We start from the raw sequence: 25,728 nt of genomic DNA, 5'->3' as shown, positions 1-25,728 counted from the left end.
TTAGGTTTGTTTCTCTGACTACATTTAGTGGTGGTGGGATCAGCTAGGCGACAGACAAAAAAAAAAAAAAGGATACAAAAATATAGCTACTAAATGAATAATGCCTTTCTCTTCTTCCTGAAAAGAAAATAATGATTTTATGACTTTCATACTTAGAAACTTTTGTGTTTACCATGCCAAAAAATATACTCACGATCGTATCTGGGGAAGGTCTGTTTCTATTTTGTGGCCTGTATTTCTAAAAATTTGTATTGCAGCTTCTGCTACCTTATCATCCTCCATTCTTAGGCACTGTAACAAGGACTCATATGTCTCTGCAGAGTGGAACGAGGTAGGATGTGTGAAAGACAGAACCTAGAGGAACAGATATATCGGTTTAGGAGTACAGACTAATCCATTAAAAGGGAGAATTATTTCCCATAATAAAATGTGAAATTCTGGAATACACATGCTAGAAACAAAGAAGAGACAAAGATAATATATGAAATACTAAATGAAATCTATCAAAAAGTTCATTCATCATAACTATCAACAAAGAAGTCATCATTGCAAACTGTGAATTGTAACTGCAAACATACAATTATTCCCTTATTTTTATGACATAAACCACAGCCTATCCTTAAGGACCTTATAGCAACTTATATGTGACATTTTTACAAAGTTTACCTTCCATGAAGTAGAAAAATTCAGTTAGTATAATATCAGGAATAAGGGCTAAAAGTGGAGAGGAAGGAATTGAGCAGGTAGTCTTCATTAACTTACTCAACAAGAATTTATCAATGAGTCATGATATATAAAGATTGCCTCAGTGTGGTTTGAAGTGGTTCAAATTTAATAATGCAGTTTTAATTATTTACCAAAACATGGGGAATTAAGTTTGAACAATTTACTAAAAGAACAACCTATTAAAATATGTTTACCTTAAAGGGGATCTCATTTTAAAAACTATAACCCAATGTTAAAAATGCATCAAAACCTTATTCATGAAACGACATACCAATTCTTTCAAATGAAATGATATTTAAGAGCATCTCAGTATGATCCTATCACTCACTTTTCTAAGGTCCATTGCACTGGTTTGTCTTTTTTCCCTTAGTTTATATTGCAGTGGTTTCAAGTCTCTTTGCTTTCAATTTCTTCCCCTCTTTACTCAATCCAATCATAGCTCTATCAACTGCCTACTTCGGTTCAAAGGTAGGTTAAGTCCCTCCTAGCACCTTTCCTTTCAGCCCCAATGGCATCCCAGGACCTGAAACCAAAACTTTTCTCCCATTACTCTGTAAAGGAACCCTTTTCTTTAATCATGTCATGACTACAAAATCTTGTTACCTGGCTCTTACTAACTGCTCAATTTATTAAATTCTTTGCCATCTACTATGATTATAAATTATTGAAAATTCCTTAATCAGACAGATGCTATCATATAACAGTTCCTGTGGGCAGTCAACTGTTTCAGATATAGGTTCCCTGGAAAGATGAGATTATGGAACACATACTGCCACCAGTATAGCAGGTAGGGAAATGATGGATGAAAGAGCAAAATGAAATATATATTTTAATGTAATTAATTATTATGATGTAAAAGTTATTTTTATAAAATCTTATTTCCATCACAAATTTTTAACCTTTTGAATAACTTCCAATGAAACAAAACTGAATCTTGCATATACTGAAGAGAATGCAAATTAAGACTCTACAGAAATAAATGAAGATAAAATACCTTAAGAAGTTCAAGTCCTGAACGAATAGCTGTATCTGGACTTACACCCTCCTCTTCATCATCTGCTGTTCCCTCTATTGATTTATTCATCAATTTTACTAGTGCACTATTAAAAAAGAAGATGTAAATTAGCAACCATACTTGCTTAGTAACTATCATAATTATATTGTGTCAGAAACATGGCATCTAAAATGATCAAATTCAAAGAATTTTCTGTGGAGGATAAAATGTTAAACTTTCTTTTCTACTTGACAGAGGAGCTTACTCTACTGAAAAATAAAACTAAAATTCAAAGACATGACATGCTAGAAATTTAAACAATTTAATACTCATTTATATACATAAAGAGGTGGTTTAATTTTAAGAAAAACAAAAAGTCGCTAAATAGGAAAATGACAACTCACTCAAAAAACAATCTTAGGACTGGGGTTGTGGCTTAGTGGTAGAGTGCTTGCCTAGCATGTGTGAGGCACTGGGTTCCATCCTCAGCACCACAAATAAATAAATAAAGGTCCATCAACAACAAAAAATTTTTAAAAATATAAACAGGTGGAAAACAATATTAAATTACACTAGCAATTATCTACTACTGAATCAGTAATTCTGTTCCTAGAAATTAATTACAGAAGCAATTCATCAGAAGCATCATGCTATATTCATAAACAGATTCATTAATCAGAGACTATTTAATTGTTAAAAATCATGGAATTAATTTTTCAAACATATCTACCATCCCAAAATAGAATATACTACCTGGTCAGTAAAAATCGGACAATATAACAATATGGTACCATTTTAAGTTAAAAAAAAAAAAAAAAAAAAAAAAGGGGGGTACTAGGGATATAGCTAGCTCAGTGGTAGAATAAAACCAAAAAGCAAAACAACAACAACAAAAACAACAACAAATCTGATTTTTGGTTTTGACACTAATCTGGAGGAAGTATTATTTTATTCTGAAGACATTAGATTATTATAGCAAATATTAAAATATCTGGGTTAAATTATTTCCCTTTGGTGTTACAGATATTTTAGTCATATTATTAATTTTTTGTTTGTTTTAAGATAAGGACTTGGGTTCAGGATGTGGCTCAGTGGTAGAATGCTTGCCTAGAATACATGAAGCTCTGGGTTCAATCCCCAGCAAACCCTGCACCTCTCCCCTCACATTTGGGCTACAGATATAGCTCAGTAGTAGACTATTAGCCTAGCATGTACAAGGCTCTGGGTTTAACCACAGAAAAAAGTATGGTCTTGTTATGTTGCCTAGGCTGCTTTGAACTCCTGGACTCAAAGCAATTCCCATGCCTTAGCCTCCTAAGTAGCTGGAACTACAGGAAATTCATAATAGCCACAAAATGGAAACTGCATTAAAAAAAAAAAAAGCAATAAAACTTTTTTCAAGTATAAAATACATATGGGATATAGATGCTGAAATTTAAACTAATTTTAGCACTTTAACTTCCTCTTTAATTAGAAAAATAATTTTAAAATTCATCAATATTTTCAGTTGAAGCAGTTTTTGAAGAAAGTAAATTGGATAGGTATGTATGTGTGTGTTGTAAACATTATATCCATACATTTGGATAATAATCCTTTATCAGATATGTACAAGTATTTTCTCTCAGTCTATGGTCTTTTTATTCTGGGCCATGTGTGGTGGCACTGCCTATAATCCCATCAGCCTGGAAGGCTGAGGCAGGAGGATCACAAATTGGAGACTAGCCTCGGCAACTTAGTGAGACCCTGTCTCAAAATAAAAATGAAAAAGGGCTGGGGATGTAGCTCTGTGCTTAAGTGCTCCTGGGTTCCATCCTCAGTACTACACCCCCCACCCCAAAAGGCAACAAAACAACAACAAAAAAACCTTTAAAAACACTAAACAAAACCCCAGAAATATTCTGGACAAAGATAGCTTCCCCCTTTAGGAGAAAATCTCATAAACCATGCATAAATTTAAGATTAAAGTATGACTGCAGGCTGGGGATGTGGCTCAGTGGTAGAGTAATTGCCTAGCATTCATGAAAAGTATGATTGTAAAAATTTATACATGTATGTGACCACTGGTGATAGGATTCATGCATATATTTATTTAATAAAAATTTACTGAGTACTTATCATATGTCAAGTCTTATAGTCTGTCTCTCCTGGAAGTAATAGTGCTAACGATAACAGGCATCACTTTTGCTTTCACTGGAATATGATAATCACCACTGAGTTAAGGAGGTAAGATATAAAGGCTCAATTCTTGAAATGAGGACTGTAGTCCTTCCTTTTAAGAAACATTTTTTCTCCTTTATAAGGTAGGTAAATATACATCCAGTATTCACAGGGATATCATGATGCAAAAGACCACTGGCAATCTAATTGCCTCTTCAAAATTGAGAAGTCTCCTATGCTCTACAAGAACTATAAACAAATTTTTACCATTCTAACTCAGGCCTAAATCCTTCTACTGAGCAGATACGTCACTTTTTACAGAATGGAAAACAATGGAGGCTTTCTTCTAATTTTCCATATCTTATCTTCTTTTCTCTCTGCTATGTTATGGATATACCATGGGTATCTGGTATCTCCCAAAAGTTCAATTGTGAGACAATGCACTCAGAGGTGAATGATTGATTATGAGAGTTGTAACCTAATTCAGTGGATTGATCCACTAATATGGATTAACTACACAGCAACTGTAGGCAGGTAAGGTATGACTGGAGGTGGGTCACTTGGGGATGCCTTTAACATATATTTTGTCCCTAATGAGCAGAGCTCTCTCTGCTTCCTAATTGTCATGTCCTGAGCTGTTTACCTCCTCCACACCCTTCTGCCATGACGTTCTGCCTCAGGTCCAGAGTAATGGAGTTAGCTGGCTTTCTGTGGACTGAGACCTCTGAAAACATGAAACTTTTCTTCCTCTAAAATTGTTCTTGTCAGGTCTTTTGGTCACAGTGACAATAAAACTGACTAAACTAAAACATTCCTCTAGTTTGTGTCTATGATTTTGTCATGTCATAGGGGATGATTCCTTAGGAATGTTACTCCATCATAGTTACATACCCCCTTCTCCATCTTTAACCTCTCTTCTGTTAGCATTTTTCAAATGTATTTAAATATTCAAAATTCTTTCATCATAAAGAACAGCAAAAGACTCTTCTTCAAGCTTACTCCCTTGTCATCACCTTTCTCCTTCACTATTTTTTTGTACCGGTGACTGAACTCAGGGGCACTTAACCACTGAGCCACACTCCCAGCCCTTTTTTGTATTTCATTATAGAGAGGGTCTCACTGAGTTGCTTAGGGTCTCTCTAAGTTGCTGAGGCTGGCTTTGAATTCAAGATCCTCCTGCCTCAGCCTCCTGAGCCACTGGGAATACAGGAATATGCCACTACAGCCAGCTCTCCTTTCCTTTTATAGTTGGCTACACTACTCTTAAAGTAGTGTTGAACTGTAGCAAGGTATTTATCTCTTTGATTTTCTCAAACCTTGAGGTAGCCAATGGCACCTAGGGGCTCCTGTTGAGTAAGGCCAATTAATAGTAGGCTTGAGCAGTGCTCTACATACCATGACACAGATGTTGAGAAGTATATAGATGTTGAGATGTTGCACCTCTCACATCCAAGGTGCTCTGAATTTGCCTTTGGTATCCCAAAGAAACTATTTTGATCATTGTGATTTTTCCCTTTCCTAATCCAATGGATACTTTTCAGTATTTAACTTATATGACTTTTAGGTACAGTACCCTCTGATCCCTCTATTTTTAGTTTCTTTTTGGCTCCTATGATATCACTCATCTGATGAGCATGCCTCCTCAAAATTACTTTTTAAAAAATTTAATGAATTCCTCATCTTTGGCAAGTTCCTTCTAATTATCCCTCAGGAGTCAGTCCTAGATTGAAGTTCAGAATGTCTTAAATAACCTACCCACCAACACAAGGTTAGTGACTAGGACTGCATTTCCCCTGCAATCTTTACTAGAAATTCCTATTCTTTGACCACTCATCAGATGTGCTATTTCTGGAAGTTTCTCTAACAACAAACTAACCTCACATAATATAGGTTATGTAACTATGCTTCCCCCGTTACCCAATGCACTTTACAAATTGTTTCAGTAATTGTATGTAAGTGAACAAATAAACCCTGCATAAGTTAATATTCCATGAAGATCTGGCTACATGGAAGGAATAAATGATATATATTTCTCACTAAAATTAATATACTGGCATTCTGATAAAATTAATCTGTACAGAAACCTAACCATAAATTGCTTTCTAGATCAAATAATAACGCTAATGAAAAAAAGTGAGTTTTTGGTCTTTTGACACTGGATATTAAACAATAGCTTATTATAATTTAATGAATTAATGAAATCCTATGAGGCCTCATGGAGGTCTTGGTTTCCTGATGCCACTACAATTCTCTTCCAAAATTAACACAGGTAACTCCTTTACCATATATATACTTCTTTATCTATCCCATTAAAGTCAAATGGTACAGGGCTGGGGGGTGTAGCTTAGTGGCAGAATGCACCCTTAGCATGTGTGAGGCCCTGGGTTCAATCCCCAGGACATATATACAAAAAAACCAAACCCTACAGAATAAAGGACCTCATGACATAGAAAATAATATGTCTAGGTTTAAGTTATGGTTTTTGATAAAACCAGCTGTGGACAAATCACTTACTCTTTCAAAACTTTAGTTTCTTAGTTTTCTTATTTGCAAAGGAGGAAATTAGAGGCTAAGGAAATCTTAAAAAGTAATATTCAAACATCATTGTTATGGGCTGCATTGTGTTACCCAAATTCATGTAGATTCCAACCCCCAGGATCTGAGAATGTGACTATATTTGGAGATAAGACTTTAAAGATTATTAACTGTGGAAAAGTGAAATCATACAGATAACCTATAAACTAATACAGCCACTGTTTCCATAAAACAAAGATTAGGACAGGATATAATTAGGTGTAGAAAGAAAAAACCATGTAAAGGCAGAGTAAGATGGTGGCCATCTGCAAACCAAGGAGAAAAGTTTAAGAGGAAGTGAATCTTGCTGGTATCTTGACTTCTAGCCTCCAGAATTGTAACAAAATAAATTTCTATTGTTTATCCTATCAAGTCTGTGGTATTTTGTTATGACAGCACTAGCAAACTAATACAACCAGCATTTTAAAACAACCAGTGCAGTGATTCACAGGTGAAATAATTTAGTGGCTTGGGCACCAGAACCAGGTATCCGGCTTCTGAAAGTATGGAAAAAGAATCAACAAGTCCTACATAATATCCCAATATAGAAAGGCGATATATATCATGTCTATTGGAAAAAATGATTAGTGTTTTTTTTTTTTAAAAAAAAGAGGCATTCACCATTCATATATCTATATCCAACAGGAATCATTAGAATGAACTAAAATGTCAAAATTATGGGAATAGTTAATAAAAAAAAAAAACAATAGCTGTCAATTAGTGTCTTTTGATACCAGGCTATTTTCTTTTATCTCTATTTCTCATAATCATCCAACAAAAAGATGTAATATGCATATTAAAATTGAAAATAAGTGAAAACTCTGATAAATTAGAGGACTTTTCCCAGAGTTTACAAAGTATACTTATGTTTTTGTTTTTTTTTTTTTGCAGTGCCAGGGATAGAACTCAGGATATCTATCACACATACTAGGAAGCACTCTACCACTGAGCTACAACTCGGCCCTGGGCTTGTCTTTTTTTCTTAATGATTTTTTTTTTTTTTTTAAAGTTGTCGATGGACCTTTATTTTATTTATTTATATGTGGTACTGAGACTTGAGTCCAGTGCCTCACACATGCCAGGCAAGTGTTCCACCATTGAGCCACAACCCCAGCCCTGGGCTTGTGTCTTGAAACCAAATTTGTTTAATGTCAATTCTGTCCTTTTTTAATATACCACATTGCTCTCACATGACATGTCAAATGAACAGTAGTAAAATATACACTACAGAGTACTATGTAGCTATGTTTAAGAAAAATCAGAAGTTGGTTGATAGTCACACAGATCTAAAATTTTCTTGTGTTCTGAGTTTTCTTTAATGAGCACATACACGTAGACTAAAAATAAACGCAAGAATTCTTATAAAGTCAAAGATCATTAAATAAGTAGACCTCTCTACAACTTAAATGTTGTGTGCTCCTACCATTAAAACAAAATAAAAGGTACATAGGGGCCCAGAATTTAAACTTAGAACACTGTAGTTTAGGATTATAATCTATTTTTAGTGTGTGTTTTCTAGCTTACCTTATGGCTTCCGAATCAATGTGCACAGGTGCAATTCTTTCCAAAAGAAATTTGACCATCTCTAGAAAAGGATTTGTTGGTTGCTTAGGATTTGCAAGTTTCCGAGCTATTTCTCTCTAAAGGAAGGAAAGAGTTTTAACATAAGTAACTTTCATGTTTTTGAAAATAAAAATGACTAAGAATAAAAAAAAATTAAAAAAATCTAAAACTAGTAGGAGTGAAAATTTTTGTTTTAGATTGACTAAAATTGATACATTGAGTAATCACTATAATAAGGACAGTGGAGAACAGAAAGGGATGATGTTTCTAAATAATTTCTGCTTTTTTAATTTTTAAAAAATTTTTTTAGTTGTCAGTAGACTTTTATTTATTTAAAATGTGGTGCTAAGAGTTGAACCCAGTGCCTCACACATGCTAGGCAAGTGCTCTACCACTGAGCTACGACACCAGCCCATAATTTCTGCTTTTTGTCTCATATTTCTCTCCTGAAATTACTGTAGTAATTCAGTAATTAGTAAACGACTTTGTTTTTGGTCGGGGGAGTACTGGGGATTGAACCGAGGGGTTCTCTAGCACTGAGTTAACATTCCCAACCCTTGATATTTTGAGTCGGGATCTCACTAAATTACTGAGGTTGGCCTCAGACTTGAGATCTTCCTGCCTCAGCCTCTTAAATTGCTAAGATTATAGATGTGTGCCATTCTACCTGGTTTTAACTACTTTTTTAACACTCTACTTTTGAAAAAACATTTTGCATCTTCATGAGTATGTTTCATTGGTCTTTATTATCTCATAATTTGATGGAACACTTTAAGTTAATTTCTTCTTTAAAAGAGGGATATTAAAAAAGGGGGGTGATTATTCAGCAAGTCACAGTGGCACATGTCTGTAGTCTCAGCTACTTGAGAGACCAAGGCAGGAGCATCCCTTTAGCTGAACCATTTGAAGTCCACCAGGGCAACACAGGGAGATCTGGTTTAAAAACAACAACAACAACAACAACAAGAACAAAAAAACACTGAAAAAGGGTGATTGGGAGGATGTTCATAAGTGAATGAATATTTGTAACATTTTTCAGATCTGAAAGGACACAGTTGAGGAATCAGAACAATGCACTCCCCTACAATTTTTTATAACATGAACACAGAACTACTGCAAGCTGTTTGATGTACCCACATATAAAATAACTGTTTCAATTTAAGCTAAAAGATGGTGGCATTACATCTAATAGCGACTACAGAGAAAGACATTCTCGTTGGAAGTTTCTGAAGAAGGGAAGGACTTTATAATTATAAAGACTGATTCCCTCAAAGGTAAGACAAAATCTGTAATGTACTGGGCACTGGAAAAAAAGAAAAGGCTTTTAGGCAAACAATTCTTTTTAAATTTATTTAAAAAAAATTTTTAGTTCTAGATGGATATGATACCTGTGGTATTTTATTTATTTTTTATGTGGTGCTACCCAGTGCCTTACATATGCTCTATCACTAAGCTGAAACCCCAGCCCCTAATCAAATAATTCTGATGAGAAAGTATGAATTTTAACTGAGAGGATAACACCTATTAACCTTTTCTTTTTTTTTTTTTTTTTTTTTTCCTGAGATGGGGTTTTGCTATGCTGTTCAGGCTGGCCTTGAACTTGAACTCCCACAATCCTGTTGCCTCAGCCTCCCCAGTGGCTGGGATTACAGGCACACCCCAACAAGCATGGCTAAATAACGCACATTTAATGTGCTTTTAGAACTATAAAGCAGCAACAAATAGTAATTTCTCTATTTATAAACTTTTTCCATAAAACTTTTTAGTGATATCTTTGTATTAGAGGACAAAACTGAAAAGAAAAAAAGATTTCTATTGTAGACTTTAATGACATAAATTAATTATACAAATTACATTAATCTAAACATCAGCCATACAAGTTATTTGAGTGTTAAGTTCAACGAGTTAAGTCATTAGGACTTCCCCAATTTATTTTAGCATGCTGTAATTAACCAGGGAAAATTTTATCATTTGAGAAAATATTTTATTCATGCTTAGTCTTTACATTGTGCTAAATCACAGATTCACACTTTATAATCTTTTAAAATTAGTGTTACTTAATATTTTACAATCTTTTAAAATTAGTGTTCTTTGGTGAGACATCCCCAAATCCTCCTAGTGTAAAATTTAGTTGTTTTAACTCAAGATAAATATTTCAGAGATTGCCTAACAACAAATGTGACTAATGGAAAATTGCTAGGCAGACTGTACCATCAATGCTTTGGAATAGCTTACTAAAAAATGGAAAAACAAAACCTATAGTTTAGTTATGATTAATGACGAATTAGTCATAATAGTTAAATAGTTACTATGCACAGAAGAAAGAACTAAGTGCAAAGGAGCAAAAGAACACACATTTGAATATAGTAATAGAACTACATACCAAAGTATATAAGCAATAATACTAGACAAGGAGTTTTTTTCTTTCTTTCTTTCTTTTTTTCCCCCTGTTTCTATGTTGCCTGGATTGGCCCAAGCTCACAATCTTGCTCGTTCAGCCTGCATAGGTGGCTAAGATTACAGACGTATGCCATTCCACCCAGCTCAACGAAGAGATTATTAACACCTTTCCATATTCCTTTTTAATAGTCTTGCATTAGGTAATTGCTCATAACAATAATTTATGTAATAGGAAAACAATTATTTTAGAATATAATGTGATAATCAATGTGATTTTGGGGATAAATAACAAATCAAGTTAGTTTGTAGCAGGTAAGAAGCAACAAATAAAAAGTTTTTCTTGTTTCCTTTACACTTTTAAGAAAAAACTTTTAGAAGCCAATACATACTTCTAATAAGCAAAAACATGTAAGACCAACAAGTTTTTCTAACTGAACAGTAGTTGAGTAAGCTTTAACCAAAAGTAACCATGTGCAATCCTTTTAGGACAGTTGGCAGAACAGGTTTAAAAAACTAACTTTATTTTCTGAAAACCTGACAGTATTGTCAGAATTTTTGATCACATCTATGCAATAGTTTACAGGAACAAAAGTCCTACTGCTTTGTCACTCTACTAAAGCTCAGGAGATAAAGGTTGCTGATAGAAAATAGGTTTATCCAAAGCTGAGCCTGAGAAAGATAGAGACCTTTTTGTTTCAATCTCCATCTTTGTGGGGCTCGAGGATGGTTTTATAAGAGGAGAAGGGATACAGGGGACTAAAGGTAGGATATAAACACATGTAGATTTAGCTAGGCTGTGCTAGTCAACAATATGTCAGTTTTAGTTACCTTGGTGCCTACCTGGGTCAGTAGTTTCTCAGTTTCCATTCTCAGCATGAGGAAGTTCAGAATCAAAAGCAATTTGGAGCTTTTAATTTCAAAGGTGCTATTACACTGCTAGTGCAGTATTACTAATGCTTATTATTTACATAAGGTATTTAATATTCTTAAGGAATATTGAAGAAATAATCTATGATCAATAAGGTTATAATTTATTAACCCTATAATAATAAAAATAAAGGCTAAAAAATGTTATATCCATATCCCCTTATACTTTTTTCTTATTTTGACAATAAAAAAATATTCACAGGGCTGGGGTTGTGGCTCAGTGGTATAGTGCTCATCTTATACATGTGAAGCACTGGGTTCAATCCTCAGCACCATATAAGTGAATAAATGAAGTAAAGGTATTGTGTCCATCTACAACTAAGAAAATATTTTTAAAAAAGTATTCACTTCTTAGAAGTATTCTTTCATAGGCAAAGTAATCCCTCCTGTATCTTTTTTGTGTTTTCATAGCCAATCAAAATAATTCCTAAAAATATTTAATATTATCAAGTACTTTTTGCAGCTGGAATCAGTAAATTAGTTAAGAATATAATTTATCATAAGAAACAATTTTCAAAGATTTAACTTCCATGTAAAAGTAAATGTGCATCATTGGTATTGAATAAAAAATTAAAGCATTCAATGAGTGTTATGAAATATTATAAGTAAGCATCTCTCTCCCTTTTCCATCATATTTTTTTTCTATCTCCTCCAGGAGCTATAATTGTGCTAATAAATATCAACTAGGCATCAATCTCAGACTTCTAAACACAATTGCTCAAAGGCCACCCAAGGGTTATCTTCTATTCCTACAGAATCTGCTTTGATAGTCACCCAAGGTAGAAATACAGTAGCCCTTCTTGACATATTGGTCTAATTCCAAATTATTCTTTAAAAACCAACTCAGGGGGGCTGGGGAGATAGCTCAGTCGGTAGAGTGCTTGCCTTGTAAGCACAAGGCCCTGGGTTCGATCCCCAGCACCCAAAAAACAAACAAACAAACAAAAAAAACCAACTCAGGAGTCACTTATAGAACAAGGCATTTCCTATTTCCATAACTTCCTGAGATGAGTGATGCTCTTTCCTGTTACCAAAGCATGATTCTATCAGAACACTTACCACATTGCATTCTTTATTGAAATCAACTCACCTGTGTCTGTTACCTAATCTGCAAGCTGGATGATAGGTCATGCATAATACAAATTACTAAATCATGCAGAGATTACAGTGTAAACGTGGGTCTGGTGGTGTGGTTCAGTGGTAAAGTGCTTAGACAGCAGGTACAAGGCCCTGGGTTTGCTATCCAAACAATATAAACAAACTATAAACAAACAATGGAAGCATGATCCAGAGAGAAAGGGACAAACAATAGTTGGATTTCTGAAGATACAATGTATATGTATATAACTCTGTAGGGAAGGGGGTTCTTAAGTGTGGTTCAAGAACTACACAACAGAATGACTTTGAGACTTTGTTAGAAAAGAGATTTGTGATACCATTTCACACCTGTTTTATGGGTCCCTACTGCTTTTCATCAATGTGTGAGACCATAAGAACTACCACTTCTTTAAATCTATAGGTAGTGAAGGAGGACCTTGTATTAGTCCATATATAAAATTTCATCTTTATGTTTTTTTTTTTTTAAATCCCAAGAGGTTGGTAATATTTATAGATGAAGAAAATGAGGCTCAGAAATGCTCAGTGACTTATTAATGGTCATATTAGTAGTTAAGTGGTCTAGATGAAATTCAAAATTAGGACTACCTCATTAAATGTTAAATAAACAAGCTTCCTAAAGTATCTTAAAATGTGGGAACTGGGGCTGGGGATATAGCTCAGTTGGTAGAGTGCCTGCCTTGCAAGCACAAGGCCCTGGGTTCAATCCCCAGCACCACAAAAAAAAAAAAAAAAAAAAAAAAAAAAAAAAAAAAAAAAAAGTAGGAACTACCATTATAGAAAGACTATGGAAAAAAACAAATGAATAAAATAAAATAATAAAATAAAACAAAATACAGAAAGGTCATGGAGCCATGCAAGTACAACTGAAATAGTGGCAAATATGTTTTCCTATAAAATCAAAGTTTGGAAATAAAAACCTAAAGTATAAAATATAATACCATTCATTGCATACCTTCTTTACACTCACCAAACATATGCACATAAGTTTTAATCCATAGTATGTCTCTGCTGATATTACTTACTCAAAGTATTCTCTAAAACTTTTTCCAGAATGTAACTCAGATAAAGGGGAGGAAATTATTAGATCTCCATTCCTACTGTTACTAAGTACTAGGTACTATTCATCTCTGTGACATAAAACATGATTGTTTTTTAGAAAAACCCTCAAAGATGGAAACAAAGCTACACAGAATGACAGAAACCAAATATTACACTTATATTTTTTCCTTTATTCCATTCTTCTATGTCAGAATAAAATGATTAGGAAAAACATGTAAGAGGATATCAGAGAAAATATGTAACTAATATACAGCAGCCCATGGGGGAAAGGACAAAAATGATAAATATTCTGGAAAATGGCAAGAACTTTTTCTTTTTTTTAAGAACTTTTTCTTTTTTCTTTTTCTTTGCCATGCTGGGGATTGAACCCAGGGTCTTGTACTTACAAGTGGCGTACTCTACCAACTGAGCTATCTCCCCAGCCCGAACTTTTTCTTTTTTCTTTTTTTTTTTTATTGTAAACAAATGGGATACATTTTGATTCTCTGTACATGGAGTAAAGGCATACCATTCGTGTAATCATACATTTACACAGGGCAATGCCGAACTTTTTCTAACAATGGTTGTTTTCCTGAATGTTTAAAAGGTGTCATAAGTTCTACTTTTCAGAAGAAAGCAAACAGATAAATTAAATAACGTACTCAAGTTACACACAATGCTAACATAAGATCTAGGAAGGAAGGAACCATTACTATACTTTCTCTAGTGCAAATGCAATCTTCATCTCTATTTTCCCAATTCCTAAAATCAGGGGCACTTATTGGCTACACTGCCATGGTTACTTATTGGTTCCATTCATCCTCAGATATTGTGGTTTATGGCTAGGAACATCTGCTTTGCATACAGTTTTTAGAATTGGAAAATCTTAGATACTTATGGTCTGAAAAATAGGAGAGATGCATGTTTCTGTTATTTTTTTCCCCCCAAACTCAGTTTCTCTTTCTGAGACAGATGAAAAGTACCATTTGATTTTTCTAGGTCCATATTTCTTGAGCAGTACTTGGTTTGTACTAGTTCTTGCAAAGAATGATGTACTGTATAGAAAGAGTGCTATCATGGATCTATGAGATACAGGGCTCTGCCTGCAGCTCAGCCACTATAACTTGTGAAAACTCTGGATGAGAAATTTCCCTTTCTTTAAATTCAATCTCTTTCTCTGAAAAATGAAGTGGTCAAACAAAATATCTCTGAGGTATCTTCAAGCTATTTTGCTCAATGATTCAATTATATCAGATCCCACCCCCGCCCCCCGACACAATACTCTGAAACTGGAATTCTAGATGCCGAAGAGGTAAATGAAGCCTTTAAGAGTGGTTTGCAAATCATTCATCTTGGAGGTGCAAAGGTTTACGTAGTCTAGACAATTGGAGCATCCACATTAGTAGGCACAACAGAAGAGTACTCCTTTCTTCCTAAATTGGCTTCTCCACATGTACTCCTAAACACTGATCTATTTAAATCCCTAACTGAATAAAAGATACCTGTTCTATGCTCCCAGATCACTTTGTATATTTATCTATTATAATCCGTATCCTTTATCACATATTTAAATAATTACATCAACTCTAATCCTTTTTAGAACAGAGACATAAATATCTAAAATAATTACCTTTGTCTTATTCATCTTTGTAAGCCTGGTCTCAAGCATAGTGTTTGTCATATATGTGTAATATCATAAGAACTACCATTTATTAAATCTGGGACCCTATATATACATATATATATATATATATCTATGAATGTATATATAGATAGATGAGGAAAACGAGGCTCAAAAATATTGAATAACTTACTAAAGGTCATATTGGTAGTAAATGGTATAGCTGAAATTCAAACTAGGACTCTGTCTCATAAAATGCTGAGTAAATGAACGGATGAAGATTTCTTTCCTGATATTTTCAATGATGCTGGTTTTCTATAAAATAAGGAGTCCAAGAATAGAATGAGGACAAAAGTCTACATAGGAATTTATCTTATCTATAAATGAAATCACATATATGACAACATTTCTATTGCTGATTTATTACAGGGGTTATTTCCATGCTAACACACAGGAGAAGAATATGCATGCACATAAGCATTTAAATAATTCTTACCATTTATTCAATGAATATCTACTAATTACAAGATACTTAATCTTACTCAATTATAGGATAAAACTCTGGCTTAGATCACTATTTTTTTCCTGGAATGTAGCTAGAGAAAGTGTGTTAAGTAAAGAGAACTAAGTTGACTACAGATACACTTCTCAGTAATTCAGGGCTCATACTACTATTAAATTCACACAAAACACTAAATGTCAAAAGGCTTTAATACAGATTTCTGTAAATAAGATAGAAGAACAAATGTAAAAGTATAATTTACTAACCACACAAACGTCTGCTTGTTTGCAAGAACAGGTTGGGCTGATTAATAACTCCAACTGAGACCGTAGTTTCTCATCATCACCAAGAACCTGGTTAAATTTCTTCACAAAATCTTGAGCTTTCCCAGGATCAGGTAAATTCTCTATAAAATTAGAGGGAACCAATATTAGGAAAGAAAACTATTAAACTGAAACCAAGTGTCCTAAAAATACTGATGAGTCGTCAAAAGAAAACCAGACAAACTGGTTATTAGAAATAAAGAACTATTTTTCCTAGCATTAAGTTGATAGTCTTATTGGATGCACTAATGGTCTGTTTTGATGTATATTATATATTTACTGGGTGAATAAACATACTCACTTGCTATGGTCATCAGTTTTCCAAACATGGCAGAACAGTTAGCCTCTGACTGAAATTTGAAATAGAAAAGAAAGGACAACCAGTCATACATACTAATTACTATAAGAAAATACAATATACATATTCAATTCATTATTGTATATGCTTCATGGTTTAAAAAAAAACTTTATCATAATCCACCTATTGAAAATGGTTTACCTATCTACACACTAAGTTAACAGCAAATAATTGTGGAGAAGCAACAAACTTTTAAGACAAATAGAAGGAAAGAAGATGTTATTAGGAAGGTCTTGAAAACTATCTAAAAAGTAGCCAGGCATGATAGTATGCACATGGATTCCCAGCTACTCAGGAAGGCTGAGGCAGGAGGATCATTTGAGCGGAGGTGTGTGGGACCAGTTTGGGCTCTATTTTTTGACAGTGCTAGGTATTGGACCCAGAGCCTCACACATGCTAAGCAATCACTCTACTATGGAGCAACATCCTTAGTCCTTTGTATTGTTTATTTTGTAACAAGTCTTGCTAAGTTGCCCAGGCTGGCTTCAAATTTACCATCCTCTCTTGACTCAGTCTCCCAAATCACTGGGATTATAGGTATGTGCCACTACGTCCAGCTGAGACCACCATCTGTTTAAAAACTCAGAATAACTGTCTCTTCAAAAAGTATTTCCTTTAACTATTATAATAAAAAGAATTAATAATTTATGTTAAATTGGAATAATTTGGGAAAGAAGTTGGTAATCCCCGAGTTGATCCCCAAGGGTGACCTTTTTTTGGGAACTTTTATTGGAATATAGTCAGTGCCCATTAATTTATGAGCGCCTATGACTGCTTTTGTACTACACCAAGAGAGAGTTGAATAGCTGACCAGCAATTACATGAATGGCAAAAACTAAGTTTTTACTATCTGGTTATTTACAAAAACAGTTTGACGAGCCCCTCCTCTAACATCCCTGGGTCCTTGAGGAGTCTGTCTAGTCTCCAGGTTAAGAATACTGTTCCAGCAAACATAGTTAAAAGTCCATTAAGAATATTCAAGTTTTTTCCACCTGCCTTCCAAAATCTTTCAGTAGAATTTGTTATTCTGACACAAGTATTATAGGATTGATTTTCAATACTGATTTTACATTGAAGGAATAAGAAAATATGACTTTTGTATACTACTACATAAAAAGTTAATCATGACAATAGCCTATGAATTTAAACAAATCATGAACCTACCGTAGGCTGCTTGTGCAAATCCAATAGTTCGCGTACATGACTTCGAAGCATGTTCTGACATTTCCACATTTCATTGAGAGCTCTGTAAATAAAGTTATGAATATGAAAAAAATATATTATGTAACATTTTTGCAAATTATTCAACTTAATTTTCTGTTGTATGGTGTATAAACACTATTTTTCTATATGTATATAAAATTTTAAGCAAAAATCTTTATTTATTAATACTTAGGACAGTATAATATAAATGGTAAATAGAAAACTCCTTTATAAGAGGAATTTATTATTTTGTTTTTATTTTTTGTGGTCCTGGGAATGGAACCTAAGGCCTTATCCATGCTAGGCAAACTGTCTACCACTGAGAAGAAATATCTGAGAACAGAAGGATCTTGCCAGTTAAATAAAATAAAGAGATTCAGAGGTAGTTAGAAAGTTCTGGTCTAAGAAATGCTATAGTGTCAATGTGTATGGCACATACAGAAAATTGAAAAACATTTATGTGTTTGGACTATATGAGAAAGCTGTAGCATACCACAGACAAGAAGCAGATGACAAAGGTCTTTTTGAATGCTAGGCTAAGGAATCCATATGAAGGGATACAGACCATTTATAAAAGTGACTTAGAAATAGATTGAAGAAGACAAATTTAAATGGACTGTGTATTTATTTATTCTATATTCTTTTCTCTCCATAATTATAGACTTTCTTTTCTCACATATGCTCTCCACACTTCCAGGTGCCCAGAACACTCTGAAAAATCATTCTGAGTGCTCTTGGCCAGATATTTAGAAATATAAAGGGATATCAAAACCTTATGCCAAGTTGGGTGCATTGGTGTATATCCGAAATTCTAGCTACTTAGGAGGCTATAGCAGGAGATCTCAAGTTCCAGGCACCAGTCTTGGCAAATTAGTGAGAACCTGTTCTAAAAAGGGCCACAGATGTAGCTCAGTGTGGTAAAGCACCCCTGGGTTCAATTCCCAGTACCACAAAACACACATACATATAAACCTTTAGGCAAGCATTTTACCACCAGGAGTGAGCATTAATAATAACTTATAAAGCTGTTAAAGAATGATGACTAATGCCTCCTGAAATGATACATCAAGGATATAACTTTACCTTTGAGGAATTTCTGATGAAAATGCATGATCATAATCTAATAATGAGAAAGCATCAAAATAACCCAAATGAAGACCACATTATACAAAATAATTGGCCTACAAAATACTCTTCCAAAAAACATCAGTCATAAAAAACAGAGACAGAGCAATAGTTCCATATGTAATATTTAATCCCAGATAAGAGAAACCTGTACATGATATGAACAACTGAGGAAATTTGAACACATATAGTGGATTCGACAATTGTAGTAACGTTATATATTTTTATTTTGACAAGGTTCTGTAAGAAAATATCCTTGCTCATAATGAATCAACACTAAAGTATTTATATCTAAAGGGATCCACATGTCTGCAAATTATTCTCAAATTCTTGGTAGGAAAATGTGTAAAGAGACAAAATGTGTATATAGAAATTCCAAATGGTTGAAAATGATGGTTCTGGGTAGAGAGGATATAACAACATTTTCTATTATTCCTGTTACTTTTCTGTATATTTGAAATTGTATGCAAGTTAGTTTCATGCCTATATATATATATATATATGTGTGTGTGTGTGTGTGTGTGTGTGTGTGTGTATATATACACACACACACATAAATATATATACTTTTATACATATATAAAATATAGCTGAAATGCAAACTCGAGAGTTAAAATTCTTAACACAGAACTTAATTGTTTTTTGTGCATGTTTAATTGACAAATTATTAATATTATTATTTTTTTGGTGGTACTGGTATTGAGCCTAGGGGTACTAAACTACATCCTCAGCCCTTTTTATTTTGAGATGGGGTCCAAGTTGCCCAAGGTGGCCTTGAGCTTGTGATCCTCTTGCCTCAGTCTCCTAAATCACTGGGATTATAGGTGTGCACTATCACCATGGCTGGCTCCAAGCAAAATTACTAATAGTGCCTCCTTTCAGTCTTAAAAATATTCATTAGACAATTATATGGTCATCCTATTAGAGATTATGAAGATATGTTCTCAAAAAAACACTACTCATTTCTTAGTTTAGTACTTAGAATGAAAGGATAAAGGAGAATAGTATAATTTAGATACCCATCAGGTATTCTGACATGGGGACTTTGTTGAATGTCTGAGAACATATTATGACCCAGTTGACAAATACACTTATGAATATAGGAATAGCTTTGCTGATGACTAATCTGAATTTAAATAATATTTTCTCTATAAATATTTGCCTGAGTTTCTTGATTCAAATAGAAGTAACAACCCCGTAAACAATTAATTAGATAAGATGAAGTAATTTTATGAAATCTTAAGAAATAATTCAGTCATTTGAAAAGTAACTTACTTTACAGCATTTGGATCCAAACTAGCATATAAATAATATAAGCATTTCATTCTCTCTTCTGTTTCCAGATTGTGGGGCACAAGATACTGAGCAAAAATTTTCTCTACCAATAGTCTGTGAAACAAGAACCAAAAAGCACAATTATTTTATTTTTAAGTGATAATAATCATTTTAACCATTTTGTACTAAAGCAGTAGTGAGAGTTCTGTGTGCACATCTGATGGAAAACATCAGGATATGATTGATTCCTTCCAATGGAAGATTTTCTATAGTTATTTTTAAATTTAGAGGCAGTTACCACTTGTGGGCTTAATTTATAATGTGTCATTATGAAACTTTTATTCTAGGATGGTTAAATTTTATTCCGAAACACAGGGTAGACTGTTCCACCTATTCTTCAACAGTACAAAACTGTAACAAATTAGTTAACACTACATATAAAGCTATGATTCCAAGTATAATTAATTGTCAAGAAACTCATTAATGGCCTCTGATTAGAGTTCACCTCCTTTCCCATGTTGTCACATAGGGAAACAGGAGGATCTCCTTTCTAATACTTCCTGAAGATGTGAATATTTGATTTTTCTTATGTCTATAATCTGAATTCCTTATCAATACTGGAATATTCTTTTTCCTAAACTTACATCTATTATTCAGTATTACTGGAATAAGAAAACACAAGAGCTCTTCATTAACCAAGGAAATACATTATCTGTGATACCCAAGTAGTCACTCTAATTCAATAAAACACTGAAAAGTAGTTTTCGAAAACCAAGTGTCATTAGTACAATCCAATACAAAATTCTAAGTAGTATTCAGAAAATGAAAAGAACATAATAGTTCCTCTACTGGTAATGACAGTATTGCAAAAAGGAAAACTAAAAATTATGAGTTATCAAACAGTGCTCTATTGCAGGCATAGAAAGAGTCAAGATGCTTTACATTCATTATTTTGTTTAATCCACATAATAATCCTGTAAGAAGGACATTATTATTTCTCCTTTTTATGTTAAACTGATAAGCACAAAAGTGAAATCATAAGGGCCAGAGTAAACAGTTGGTCTCTGGTCTGCCTAACTACAAAGTCCTTGCCTAGTTCACATTATTTTGCTGCCTTACAATCTTGGACATTATCTTATTTAAACGTAGTATGTAAGAACTTGTAGAAAGTGGGGCTGGGGTTGTGGCTCAGTGAGAGAGCGCTTGCCTAGCATGTGTAAGGCACTCGGTTTGATTCTCAGCATCACAAATAAGTAAAATAAAACTTAAAAAATTAAAAAAAAAATTTGTAGAAAGTGATTTCTAAATTTAGGAATAAAGTATTTAAAATTAGATATAAAGATATTTAAAAATGAAAAGCAGTTTTACATTCAATCATTCTACCAACATAGACTTACTTGTCATCAATGCTGTTCTGATAATAAATATGCAAAAGTTTGTCCTTTATCCAGCTGACTTTCTCTGCAGCTTCCTTTCCTGCTTCACCATGAAGACAGTATTTCTTATAAAGCTGAGCCAGACCCATCATAGCTTCTTTTCTTACTCGCCACTAGAAAGTATAACATTTATTAGATAAGGAAGATACCAAATTGCCTAATAATCTGCAAAAACTGTCATGGCTTTACTAGGTTGCACCGTCAGTCTTAAATACACACACACACACACACACACACACACACACACACACACATACATAGTAACACTATATATATATATATTTATACATAAATATATAAACACAATATTTCTTTTATAACAGGTTTTGCTAACCATTTTAAGTGTGTTCTTATTTAGAAACCAAACTACTTTAGAAATTTTCCAGTGGAGATACTGCTAAGTGATCTAATTTTTTATTCTCCTTCAAAGCCAAGCATCAGTAAACCCTACAGAAGATTTCATCTGATCCTCTATATTAAAGAAAAAAAACATATATATGTCCAGTTTTAAATGTAAAAGACAAAGGATATATTTCACTCTACAAACAAAACTCTTATCAACTAAAATGTTTTAGTTCTCAGTTATTTCCTTTCTGATGTTAACCCAGAATAAGAAGAACAAAGTTCAGTACCAAGAACACTGAGACTACAATATTGGAAAGACTTCAGTGATCATCTTACTTTGCAGACATAAAAGGCAAATGATTTACACAGGCATGTCCTAGTTAGTGAAAGACTCTGGGATTTCTAGAGGTTGGTATGGAAGAATTACTAGACAAGGAAAGAATAGTGGTAGGAGGAGGGTGCAGTGGAAAAAAAAATAAAAGATCTTCAAAAAATCTAACGTGAGTACTGGTAGTGGAGCTCAGTGGTTTGCCTAGTATGTGTGAGTCCCTGGGTTTGATCCTGAGCACCAAAAAAAGAACAAAAAAACCTAACATGAAGACTATGCCAAGATATAAGAAAAACAATAACCAAAAATATATTTCTCTCAATAATGGGATTTTTAAATACTCAAGTCAGTACTTCCTTATAAATTTTTTGTTATTTTTTCATTTTTACCTACTTAGTGGATGGAATAATACTTTGATTTTATACAACAGGTTAACAGATCCCTTGTTTATTTTTTTAATTTTGAGATAGGGTCTCACTAAGTTGTCTAGGCTGGCCCATCTCAGCTTCCAAGTCACTGAAATTATAGTCAAATACCACCAGGTCTGGCAGTAGATGCCTTCTGATATTTCTTAAACCAAAAACTGTATGTTGTGGAACATAAGATTAAATCCTGTTCCCTCTTTATATAGGAGAAAACAATTGTTAAAATGGCTAGTATGTAACTTATTAGATCAAAATCCAGGTCTAAAAATTGTCTAGTAAGTGCTATTAAGACACATAATGCAGTTTCAGTTAGGAAGAGTCATTTATTCAACTCCTTTGAAACCATGAAATATTAATAGGAGTGAAATTTTTCTAAAAGGAGCAAATTCCACAAGTGGCAATAACTTACCTGGGAAGAAAAGAGGGCAGTGCCAATTAACAATCAGCTAGAAAGTCATTTCATTTAAGTTAAAGCCAAAATGAAAAAAACCTTCAAAGTCAGAATTACTAACACAGTTGAATAAATTAAAACACTTTTTTTGGGAGGGGTGAGGGCGGGTATTGAACATAGAGGCACTCTACTAGTGAGATACATCCCCAACCCTTTTGTTTTTCAATTTTGATACTGTTTCTTACTTAGTTACACAGGCTGGCCTTGAATTTGTGATCCTCTTGCCTTGAAAAGGCAAATCACCCTCCCAAATCACCAGGATTATATACAAGTGCCTCCACACCTGGCCAGTGTGTATTTTTCAAACATCTGCCTCTTGACTTTTATTTTTTTGTACTGAGAATTGAACCTGGGGTGCTTTACCACTGAGATACATCCTTAGTTCTTATTTTTTGTTTTGAGATAGGGCCTTACTAAGTTGCTGAAGCTGGCCTTGAATTTGTGATCCTCTTGCCTTAGCCTCCCAAGTCACTGGAATTATAGCCATGTGCCATCCTGCCCAGCCTTTTTTTTTTTTTTTTTTTTTAAAGATTATGTGGATTTTTTTTTCAAGTTGTCAACAGGCCTTATTTATTTATTTATTTATTTATATGTGGTGCTGAGACTTGAACCCAGGGCCTCACACATACCAGGCAAGTGCTCTATCACTGAGCCACAACTCCAGCAGCCTGCCCAGCCTCTTATAACTACTTAAAAAAGAAAAACATAAAGACCTCTTGCTATATTTCAAAACCAACTGTTTCTCTACCCTGAAATTATAGCTAAACTACACTTTTCTACAGGATAGTTGGGCAATTATTGTTAAAGATATTAATTAGCAAGTATATGCTTAATCAGCCTGCTTTGCACTTCTGTCTCTTACTTATGGTTAACAGTGCTATTCCTTAGCAACTGCTAATGCTGTTTTCAGTATTACTTTTCCTTATCGATTCATGTTTCTAATGACATCAAATGAAAAAACTATCTTGATGTTTTTGAGATAGGATCTTGCTAAGTTGCTGAGGCTGGTTTTGCACTTGGCGTCCCCCTGCCTCAGACTCCTGAACTGCTGAGATTACAAGTATACATCAACAAACCCAGTTGGAAACATCACTTTCTTAGTAACTATGATGGTGTTTTTGTTAAAAGAAAGACAGACCCAGCTATATCAGATTGTAATAAATGAAAATGTCAACTTTAAGAAATAAATGTGATCAAAATATAGAATAAAACTTTGTTTAATTTACTTGTTCTTTTATAAAGAAATGCTAAAAGAGAAACCATACCTAAAACATGAAAAACCCTAGAATCCAGTGTACTCATTCATAAAGACAATATGGATGAGAAATAATCAATTTCACATTGTTACTAATCTGATTTTCAAAGAGAAAGTTTTAATTGTTATTATGGGTAATAATTCTTATTATAGAAGATAATACCAATTGTATTTAGCAAATAAAACACAGTAAAATAAGGAAGAATAAAATTCCTCAGATTTTACCCGTTTATCCAGTGTTCTTTCCCTTACAAATCCAAGTAGCTGATCATTTACTAAGGCAAGGTCTCTTTTGGCTGCTGTTATTATAGTAACAATGACATCATGACGAATAGCTTCTTCTGGATCATGTGATCTAACTTTCAAATATTCTGTAATAAAAAAAAAAAACACTTAAGCTCCATGTTAGCTATATAATGTCATGATTCAGAATTACAGAAAAGACTACTGTTTTTAGCATTTGTCCATACTAAGACAATGTCAGTAAAATGTGGCATGAATAAAAGTAATTTTAAGGTCCTACTACTCTGTAATAATCATAAATCTGCATAGCACATCTTAGTAAACAAGGTTATTTTAGTGGAAAAGTCAAATCCCAACATAGTATCTGATTTATACAGTTTGGAGTTGTAGTTACAAATTGAAAAACTTGAAGAAGAGTAAAAATGCTTATAATGAGTTAGCTGATAGGTATATACCTGTACCATTAATGATATAAATTAAAATCCAGAGTATTTTGTAATCTTTTAAAAAAATTCCTGAATAGGCAGGATGCAGTGACCCACGCCTGTAATCCCAGTGGCTCATGAGGCTGAGGCAAAAGGACCAAGATTTCAAAGCCAGCCTCAGCAACTTGGTGAGGCCCTAAGCAACTTAGCAAGATCCTGTCTTTAAATAAAATATTAAAAAGGGCTGGGGATGTGGATCAGTGGTGAAGTATCTCCCTGGGGTCAATTCCTGGTACAAAAAACGAATGGAAAAAAAAAAAAAAAGCTCTGAATAACTTACAACACAAACTAAATCAATGCAAAAAGTATCATTTCTTCTGGTTTTTAGTAAACAGCAGAATTTTGCTAGAAGCTACTATTTGCTATAATCAAATAGGTAGCTTTTAAAATGTTCTATGTTTAACTGAAGAAACAAATTCTAGTTTAATTCAGAAAATAATTGCTTTCTTACTTTTTTTATTTATTTTTATTTTTTTTGGCAGTACTGGGGATTGAACCAATAGACTGACTGAGCTGTCTCCCTAGCCCCTGCTTTCCTACTTATTATTGTATACGTTACTATATTTAATTATATAAAAATAATGATTTGTGCTCAAATCTACCTCCTTAAACTATGATTTCTGTTTATTGTTTTTTTCTTTGGCAGTACTGGGCCAAACTATATCTTCTAAAAAATTCAAAAGGATCAAGATGATGAAGAATTCAAATGTAATTTTATCTTATAAAGCAAGACATCATATCCTGGTGCATGAGAAAAAGAGACCTGAAATCATGATAGAATTAAAATCTATTCAGAAACTGAAGCTAGATCATAGCCTGCATGTAAAAATTATTTGTGTGATTACTCTATTTGCA

At 33.6% G+C, this 25,728-nt stretch overlaps 1 protein-coding gene across 4 annotated transcripts in view; it reads right to left on the bottom strand.

Moving 5' to 3' along the window:
- The window catches only part of Pds5a (PDS5 cohesin associated factor A), a 144,780-nt gene that overhangs the window by 35,062 nt on the left and 83,990 nt on the right, over window positions 1–25,728 (bottom strand). For 3 of the 4 annotated variants that reach the window (XM_047565791.1, XM_047565792.1, XM_047565793.1), the window contains exons 11-19: window positions 24,371–24,516; window positions 21,303–21,454; window positions 19,906–20,019; window positions 17,467–17,548; window positions 16,246–16,294; window positions 15,888–16,027; window positions 7,976–8,091; window positions 1,721–1,826; window positions 194–354 (exon numbers count right to left, since the gene is read on the bottom strand). In XM_047565791.1, the coding sequence (XP_047421747.1) occupies window positions 194–354; window positions 1,721–1,826; window positions 7,976–8,091; window positions 15,888–16,027; window positions 16,246–16,294; window positions 17,467–17,548; window positions 19,906–20,019; window positions 21,303–21,454; window positions 24,371–24,516 (1,066 nt within the window). Of the gene's footprint in view, window positions 1–193; window positions 355–1,720; window positions 1,827–7,975; window positions 8,092–15,297; window positions 15,435–15,887; window positions 16,028–16,245; window positions 16,295–17,466; window positions 17,549–19,905; window positions 20,020–21,302; window positions 21,455–24,370; window positions 24,517–25,728 lie in introns of those variants that run through there. The other variant, XM_047565794.1, reaches the window with a different exon arrangement.

The sequence above is a fragment of the Sciurus carolinensis genome, chromosome 10 (genome assembly GCF_902686445.1).
Source record: "Sciurus carolinensis chromosome 10, mSciCar1.2, whole genome shotgun sequence".
Classification (NCBI taxonomy): Eukaryota; Metazoa; Chordata; class Mammalia; order Rodentia; family Sciuridae; genus Sciurus; species Sciurus carolinensis.
The sequence above is the reverse complement of the archived record's forward strand: the minus strand, read 5'-3'. Positions and strand labels throughout refer to the sequence as shown.